This window comes from Hirundo rustica, chromosome 5 (assembly GCF_015227805.2).
Source record: "Hirundo rustica isolate bHirRus1 chromosome 5, bHirRus1.pri.v3, whole genome shotgun sequence".
Classification (NCBI taxonomy): domain Eukaryota; kingdom Metazoa; phylum Chordata; class Aves; order Passeriformes; family Hirundinidae; genus Hirundo; species Hirundo rustica.
Window position 1 is genome coordinate 38158597 of NC_053454.1, and position 9548 is coordinate 38168144.

The 9548-nt window shown below is 37.0% G+C and overlaps 1 protein-coding gene across 2 annotated transcripts in view; it reads left to right on the forward strand.

The window, feature by feature from the left end:
* Positions 1-9180, forward strand: part of ENPEP (glutamyl aminopeptidase) — a 34241-nt gene extending 25061 nt beyond the window's left edge. For both annotated transcript variants that reach the window (XM_040064830.2, XM_040064831.2), the window contains 10 exons: positions 997-1076; positions 2707-2834; positions 2953-3008; positions 3833-3983; positions 4758-4831; positions 4939-5040; positions 5150-5320; positions 7083-7223; positions 8027-8105; positions 8339-9180. In XM_040064830.2, coding sequence (XP_039920764.1) covers positions 997-1076; positions 2707-2834; positions 2953-3008; positions 3833-3983; positions 4758-4831; positions 4939-5040; positions 5150-5320; positions 7083-7223; positions 8027-8105; positions 8339-8479 — 1123 coding nt within the window. In that variant the 3' untranslated portion in view covers positions 8480-9180. The remainder of the gene's footprint in view (positions 1-996; positions 1077-2706; positions 2835-2952; positions 3009-3832; positions 3984-4757; positions 4832-4938; positions 5041-5149; positions 5321-7082; positions 7224-8026; positions 8106-8338) is intronic.
* Positions 9181-9548: the final 368 nt, after the last annotated feature.

Genomic DNA, 9548 nt, shown 5'->3' on the forward strand with positions numbered 1-9548 from the left:
TTCCATCATAGTAAGTTCCACAAAAGAACTAGTAAAACTAGAAGTATATAAATGTGTTAAGATAATTTGTTTAGGAGATACAAAACAGTAAATCTCTCTTCCTGGAGGTAGGAGAAGATATTATAACTTTTTTTTTTTTTTTTTTTTTTTTTTTTTTTTTTTTTTTTTTTTTTTTTTTTTTTTCCCCTGGAAGTTAGTGACCATTTACTTAACCCAGTATTTTCCCATAGCATTTGTCACCAAGGAGAAGTCTCCCTGGGATGAACTATAATATACTAATATGGAACAGCAGATGACTCCTCAAAAGGGCTCACTAATGTTAGCAGCCCTATGCAGGTGGCCAACGTTACGCTCACAGCCTGCTTTGCTGCCCCGTGTCCCTGATCGCCTGGTTGCAGTCTTGGTCAGGCTGTGCCGTGGCTCCATTCCTGCCCAAATTTCTCATCTCTGTCCTGGGCATGTCCTGGACTGAGGAATCTGCACCTACCCAATAAAGGCATACAAGGAGCTGAGGAGCAAGAGTTAAGGTTGCATTTGGCTCCCAGTGTTTTATAATGAAGGAATTAGGGTTGTCTTAGAGAAGAAAAATAGACTGGAAAAGGCAAGAGGCCCTATTAACTATATCAAAGTGTTTGTTTAAACTCTTTCATTTTTTTAATCAGTAAAAAAACTTTTGTAATACTTAATCATTTATTTCAAGTCAGCATTACAAAGATTAAATAGTTTCTGCACAAAGCCTTAGACACATCGGCATTAACACTGATGCCAATTATTGACATATAATCATCTTCTACTAAATTAATTGCTTTGCATCCTGCTAGAATATTGCCAGACATATTATTTAGTAAATGTAAATGTTCATGAGCACAAGTTGGCTTAATAAAACAAGATGTAAGCATTAAAATAAACAAACAAACCAAGACATATTGGAGGGGGGTTTTTTTACCATTTGGCTTCAAATGTAATTTGATTTTCTTTCCCATTAAATAATTTCAGTTATAAATGGAACATACCAGTCAAATGGAAGCTTGGTGATTCATCAGGTTATATTTTCTACAATGCATCAGATTCTAGAGGTAAACGTCTTCTCTTTTAAGGATAATGAATGGGTAAAACTTTTGCATATCATTTACAAAAAACAGAGCACAGAATGAACCTTCTTTCTCTCCAGTTTTCAGATCTGGGAGCTAGCACAGAGCTTGGTTGTACTGCAGTTACTAGTAATGTCAGTGATAAGATTACTATTTCCCCTGTACAAACATTATGTCAGTTTAGGCTCAGTTTCAGTATAGTGCTTAAGCATCTGTTTAAATACAACCCTATTCAAGGAAACATCTATGCATACTCTTAATTATAATGCTCTAAAATCAATTTGGCTTAGATATGGTCATTGTCCAGTCCAAGAAAAGAGAAGTGGGAGGCTGGTGAATGTATCTGTGGCATGATAAACTGGTGACTTGAGCTCAATTAAAGAAAAAGAACTATAAATGATTAAGCACCTTTTCTAATGCTGATTTCAAAACTGAGAAGATTCTTACCCACTTATTTTTTTCTTTTAAATCATTTTTCTATTATGCAGTCAAATCTGAATTTCTTGTTCTGCACCTTCCGTGAACAAAAATGTGGGGAAAAATTACTGACATCTTTCAGATTTTAAATTGCATCACACTGAATTTCAGCTTGTCTTTTCTTGTACTTGTTTGTACTTATTTTAAATGCAATTTGTCTTTTGTTCTCTCTCTGTTTTTTCTTTTTTTGCCTTGTTGCTTTTAGTATCCATGCAAAAGCAAACAGAAAAATATCTTGTGTCATGATACAAGTCAGAAATTAATGCAAAGAAATTTTCTTTCTCTGATTTCCACATGTTATGAGGGCTGCAAGGGGCTATTAACTTCACAAAGATGGCAAAGTCTTGATTAGGTGTTTTCTTCTACATACACAAAATTTGTCTTGCGGGGCAAACACCAAATCGGAAAATCCCTTTAGAAATGTTTTGTACGTAGCATCCAAACAGAAATGTGCTTTTAGCTACAGCTACCCTCAAACCAGATTGAAGATCACTGTTTTCAATGGTAAATAGGAAAATTTTTATAAGTAGCATCACCAACTGGACCAGGCCAAGCTTCTGAGAGAGGAACATTTTTCAAGTATTCATTTTAAATGCGAAAATCCTTAAACATGAGTGCTTGCATGAAGTCTCAGCCTATTTTGTAAATCCTTTATCAATAGCTACAAAAATAGAAACAAAGAAGAGTATAGGAAAGAAAATTTAAAGTTAGTTGAAACAAATTGAAAAATCAAACTAATGCAGGATAAAATATGAGAACTTTGATGGTGCACATAAGGATGAAAAACGTTAAAAAAGATATATTTGCAAGAACTGCTCCTTTGCAAATTTTTACTTCTTACAATGATGCTAAATCTCACCATCTTCACCCTACTCACAATGCTCTCCATTTCAAATTTAACAAACTAGCTAGCCCAAGTACTTACCACAATTCATTGTTCTAAGACAAGTGCTGGCATTCATCAAAATCTGTAGTAACTCATCTTTACTCAGAGCCATTTAGAAATAAAGAGATGAAATTAAGGGTTGGACCTTATTTTGATATCCATTAAAACCAAATAATACTTTTGTAGTCAAGGAATCTCCAGTGAGTCCTGCATGATATAAGGTGCACAAACTGATCACTGTTTGTTTTGTAGGAATTACAATAGAAGCATCTCCTGGTACTTTTCTGAAAGTGAATCCAGAACACATTGGATTCTTTCGGGTGAATTATGATGCTCAAAACTGGGTCGAGTTAAGCCGTCTCCTGCTCCAAAACCACACAGTGAGTGTTGTAATGTCTAACCTGTCTGGTGGGTCTCTTATAAGAGGTCTGTAGAGGCTGGGGTTTTTCTGAAAATAATCTGTATATTCTTGATCCCTTTTTTCTTCTTTTCATACAGAATTTTTCAACTGCTGATCGCACTGGAATTTTGGATGATGCTTTTTCTTTAGCAAGGTAAAATAGTTCTCTGTAGAGATTTCAACACAAGTTTTTCACTTTCTGTTACTGCCCTCGGGTGACCTAATAATTAGAATTCACGCAACCCAGGTGGTTGAAAGAAATTTTCTGACTTTGGTACGAGCTTTAATTCTTTGTTCCTTTATCTTATCCTTCAAAAAGGGTGCATTTAAGTATGCATTGTCAACTTGCATTACCATTGCAATCAAGAGAGATGCTCCTTTTCAGTACCATGGCGAGAAAAAAGCAGGCCTTAATTGCACAGGTGTTAGAAAGGGGTTTTCTCCATATAATTAACAATAATAGAAGCTCTCCAGAAGAAATGAGGTATCCAGAAAAGGCATGCCTATAGTGCATATTGAGGCATTGAGTAGCTACCACCTCAGCTAGTAGTTTGTTTAGAAGCTTGATTGGAAACTTCTAGATCTTGTACCCAGCCATGCTGACACTGATGAATTTTAGGCGATCTCTAACAGCCTCTAAGTCTAAGTCTCATCCACCTTTCAGGATGTCTCCAACCAGCAATTTCTTTTTTTTTTTTTTTTTTTTTTGTGATGTTAATGTAGCCAGTTAAGGGCTGCCCAGTTCTAGGCACACTGGGCTGCCGCACAAAGCAGTATTCTCCCAGCAGCACAACTTCTACAGCGATCCTTGGTTATCTCTTTGGAAAACACCTTCCAAGTTACATTCCCAACTACTTTCTCCTTCACAAACTTTACTATTTCAGGTTTTATAAAGTAAATAGTAAATCTAATATCTTTGAAGAAGCAAGTTCTTCAAATTCATTAAAATAACAGAAGTTATGTTTTCTCCTTCCACAGATCTGGACTTGTGAATTACTCTGTTACCCTGGAACTCACAAAATACCTAAGAAGTGAAACAGAGTATTTACCTTGGAATAGAGCTATATCAGCAGTAACTTACCTTGCAAACATGCTTGAAGATGATAACGATATCTATCCACTGTTTCAGGTAATAACGATTCAGCTTGGGACCACTGAATCTGATAATTCAGAATCTCTAACAAGAATAGTACTGAAGTTCAAGTGATTTTCAGTGCTTCTGAACTATTAACATTTACTTTTCATTACTGTTATTAAAAAAAAAAAAAAAAAAAAAAAAAAAAAACCAAAAACCACACAACCCTCTAAACACTGCTTAGTAGTGATATCAGAATTATTTGGATTCTGCATTCAGAATCATGCATTTGTAGAAAAAAAATTATGCCTAATTATTCCTATAATCTGTCACCATAAGGCCTGTTACAGATATTTATTAGTCAAGGCTGTCCTGCATTCAATAAAGAAGTATGTATAGGGCAGCAAAATCTCAGACACCTGTCCTCAGCACCAAGGATGGCTTTATCTCTATGTGGCAGTGAGTAGGTTTGTTAGTTGACCTAAAATACTGAACATGATTTAATGGTCACTGAAGTATGTCCTGAACTCTCTATCATTTCTGGAAAGCAGTTGTGGCAGTGTGTCCTTTCTGTACCCCAGCCTTCCTCTGGGAGCACAGACAAGGTTGGAGAGAAGCAGGTGGGTTTTGTCCTATCAGTATTGCATTCATTCAGACTTGGCATGCTGTGGGGACCTGGAAAAATTGTGTGTGTGCCTGTTCATGCTACTTTTCATTCAAGAGATGCTAGTTCTGAGAAAAAAAATGAAGGAGAATAAGCTATGAAATTAAGTATATTATTATTTAAAGAAATCTACACATGTAACCAATACCCTTTTTCTACCCTAGAAATATTTTCGTGATCTGGTAAAACCAATTGTCGATCGACTGCACTGGGAGGACTCTGGAGACCATTTGCAGAGGTGGGACAATTTTTATTTTTTCCTTCTCATGTTATTTATGCCTTAAAAGAATAGTTAGGATTAGGAAAATATCTCTCTCCCTCTTTCTCTCTCTCTCTCTTCCCAAGGCTTCTTCGTGCATCTGTTTTAGACTTTGCCTGCAGTATGGGTGACCCAGAATCTTTGAGCAACGCTTCTCAACTCTTTGATAGATGGTTACAAGGAGAAACGTGAGTGCTCACATCTTCTGTGGTTTGTGAAGAACACAGCATGTGACTGGGTCACTGATCTCAAGTAGGAAAGGGGGAATAATATTTAAGTACTGTTTCTTTATTTTAGTATTGCTGCAAATCTCCGACTCATAGTATATCGCTATGGGATGCAGAACTCCGGCAATGAGACATCGTGGAATTACATGTTCAAGAAATACCAAGAAACTTCATTAGCCCAAGAAAAAGAAAAGCTGCTATACGGCCTGGCATCAGTGAGAAACATCACCCTTTTGGACAGGTGATTTAAACACACAGCTTTCTCTCTTCCTACAGAAGCAACTGGTTGCTGTTTGTTCATTCCCCTCTTCCTCTCTTCTGTGTTGTCATTTGGTCAGATTACAGCATGAGGAATACAACACGTTTTCAAGATCAGTTATCTAACATGCCCCTCTGAGATTGTACTACAGCAGGAAAAAAGCCTTGTTCTTTTAGTTGAAAGATATTGAAGACATGGTAGTTGCTGCACACAATCAACAGCCTTCAGCTCTTCCAATAGTGCATTCACCCTGTGCAATTTTAGTTGCTTAATAGTTAAGCATCGGGAGTAAATTAGTCATCCATTTCCTCTTTAATCAGTGAAGAGAGGCCAGACCTACAAAGCACTGCTTATCCCAAACCAGGAAAGAGGTTTAAAATCAATGGAAAGAATTACTTTTGGGTGTTGTCAGTCACCCTCCATTGGCTCCAGTTTGCTTAACCTAAATGTCTACCTTCTAACTAGCTAAAATGAGGCAAACAGTCTTGAGCAATTGTTATTAACAGTCCTATGGAGGCATCCACGTGAACTTGCAATGTTCCCTGAGGTGCTGTGCAGAAGTGTTCAAGTTAGAACCGAAAATGTTGAATTCAAGCTGCCATGGCAATGATGAGGAGTCAGGATACTGCCCCAGACTGGTCCAGCAGACTGTCAGGCTGGGCAAGTATCACACCAGACTGTCACCCTGCATGGGTACACCAGCTACTTTAGACTTATTTGATAACTTTGCATGTCGCTGTATCATGTAGCACTCATGCAAGCAAACATCTACACTAGGACCATTCATCACTGTATTGGAGCCCTATCTAAATATTGTACCATGGAGAAGCCTCTGCTTGAAAGAGTTCCAAGTTTAAAGGAGGTGAAACAAGGAAGTATAGGAGATTCAGGAAGAATAAATATAAGAGTTAGAGTGATTGAAATAATGGTAGGAAGCAACTTTATTCCTAAATTCTTGTGACCACAACAGATATAATCTAAATTCATTAAACAGATAATGGCTGACATGATTAAGACATGAATTAATTAGTTAGATCAGCCTATATTTGCAGAAAATAAAAAAAATCCCTCCTAAAGCAGGGGAAGCTTGCCTCTTAATTTATTATTAAAATAACAAGCAAGGAGGGAAGAGCAAGTAGATTGAACAAAATTGTCCATTACATATAGGGAAAAAGAAGACACAACATCTTGAAAGGGTGTTCGTCTGCAGCTGCTACTGTGAATCCATGACTATGCTACTCATCTCCCTGCAAACATGTTTGCTTCACTCTGTCAGTCAAAAACATCTGTGCTATAACTGGAGGTATAACTACAGCACTTGCAGGCATGCTCTGCCCAAATGAATTTGAATTTTGTATGGATAAAAGTTTCCAAATAAACAGCACAGATGTCAATGCGAGCAAGCCACCTGTGCATGTACTCATGGTCCCTGTAACATCTTTAAAGACTGGACTACTAATTTTTGGGTGCTTGGATGAACAGGCTGAAGTACTAACTGATCCAGGGATGTTTTCTCTACTATATTAAAATATAGGAATAATACTGGGGTTTGGCTATTTTCAAGTAGAGACATATAAACTCTACCTACTTTGCTAAAGAGATTCCTAAGATTTCTTTCAATAAAATTAACTCTTGACATGGTTACATTTTACTTCTGTGTACTTTGCATTTAAAATGCTGTAGGAAAAAAATAATATTCCTGTTTGGAAATGGCTCTCATCAATTCCTATGGCATTTCCCTTAGATATCTGAAATATGTTCAAAACACCAGCCTCATCAAAAGCCAAGATGTGTTCACAGTCCTGAGATACATCTCATATAACACCTATGGGAAAACAATGGCCTGGGACTGGATACGACTGAACTGGCAGTCCTTAGTTGACAGGTACTCTAATGAACTCATGGAAAACTACATCCACCTGTAAATCTTGTTACATGCCTTGTTTTTCTGTGTTTTCATTGTACAGATATAACCATTAGCCTTTGCAAATAAAAACTGAAAGCTTACTCAAAACAATTATACCCGTTTGGTGTGGAAAAAGTACTTTGTTGCTAACTTGAAAGTCATTCTTTCCCTAAATGATCACTACCAGAAAATGGTGATCAAGGAGAGAAAGTTTTACCAAGGCCACAGAAATCTGATTATTGCATGGAAATTAGTGAATCAAGTCTCCACTCTTGTGACTGATTTCATACCAAAAAGGCAGAGAATAAAATTGGGTATTTAAAAAAAAAAAAAATATTCTAATGATAACAGCAAGCAACAGGCATACAGATGAGCAGTGGAAGTGATAGCAAACCTTTTAGCTATTCTCCTCAGTATTTGAGTGACTTCTCTCTCCTTCTGTTTCCTTTCTAAGTGCTTGGTGAGGGCACAGAAGGAAAGTACACCTGCAAGCCTAGAGCTGTGAACTGGACAGTTTTATGTTGCCGGGCAGAATATTCCTAACTTCCAACCTGAGACAATTAGTAATTGCTTCAAAAAGATTTATTCCATCATAAGAGATCACTCCATTAGTAAACATATTTAAGAACAGGTCAGATATTGTGTAGCGGTGATATTTTTCAACTATTTCCAAAATGTTGAAATTTGAGCATATCTGCTCTATTGTAATACAAGTAGAAGTTTAAGTTTCAGATAATTGTGGTTTTGTATAAAAAACATCGCTTATTAAATTGTTTTTCTAGATTCACTATAAATGACAGAACCTTTGGTCGAATAGTAACTATTGCCCAAAACTTCAACACTGAGCTCCAGCTTTGGCAGGTACGGTGACATCAATTCTCTTGGGTTTTAGTCAATATATTTAACAATTCTGGCCAGGAAACTTAGATTTTGTCCTCTAAATGCTTAAAGTAGCAGGAATTAACTGTAAAACTATTTCAGTGTTACTAACACAACCATGTAGATCACTCCCAGTCAGAATTACCCCTGACCTTTGTCAAAAGCCCAATAGCAGCATTATTTACATCAATTCTCTTTCTCTTTCTCTTTTCCAGATAGAAAACTTCTTTGAAAAATATCCCAATGCTGGGGCAGGAGAAATGCCCAGGAGTCAGACACTGGAGCAAGTGAAGAGCAACATTGAATGGCTAAAAGAAAACAAGGAGGAAATACAAACATGGCTGAATGCACATTAAGGCTTCAAAGTCTTACTTTGTGAAAAAAGTCAGGCACTCAGATCTTCAAAGATGTTTAGCAATGTGGATTTCTCACCTAGGTATCTTAGAAGACTAAGACTTAATATTTTTTTCTACAAACACTCAGGAGACCACTGCCAGAGCAATGTTTGTGTAGTTTCTTAGCAGGAATAGCTTTATATGTTGAGAGCTGAATTTGCCTGAACAAACAGGACAAAGGTTTAAAGTCACTCAAAGCAGTAGTGATGGCAGAACTGGAGTCCTTGCTGATCACTCTGGTCTCACTCCTTACGCACACCACTCTGCAAAGCTACTTGGTTGGCACAGAAGTATATCCAGTACACTCAGGGATTCCTTTCCAAGTGCACCTCACAGGAGCTTTCTCCTGAAGGAAAGGGAATTAAACTGTAGTTTTGACATTGTCTGAAAATCACCCCCTGTATTTATAGCTGCAAAAATTCTACATCTGGGGTTTAGGTTTGCTTTCTGATACTACAGAAAGGCCAGTTAAGCTTTCATCTCAATTGATTTTTTGGAGTTTAACTACCAGTACACAAGGGATCAATATTATCAATTTTTTTTTCAATGTTATTAGTTGGGATTCTGTAGCTTAGGGTAAGGGTTGTCTTGGTTGCTTTTGTCTTATTTCTAAATCTTAAAAAAAAAAAAAAAAAAAAGAGCGAGAGAGAACTTGTTGACAAATACTGCAAACAAGACATGCTTTACTTACTGTTTTACTTACTGTTTCTTTTCTTATAGAAAAATAAAATTTTAAAATCTACATGAAATCTCAGTCTCTTTCTAATGAAGTGATGAAGCTTCCTGGGTTGCATAGCTCAGCTGTGCTTTACATAATAGCTTCAGTGACTTCTGTGTGGGAGAAATCTATTAACTCCTCTGAGAAAACACAATAAAAATGGCAAATGCATCCAGAGGGATCAGATGAGTCCCACTGCTGCAATTTAGTCTATTGCAGGAATACAAACAGCAAAGAAAGATTTCTCAGTCCCAAGTCCCTCTGCCCTTGTGATGCTCGAGAAAGCATCAGGCCTACTCTGCCTGTCTCTCC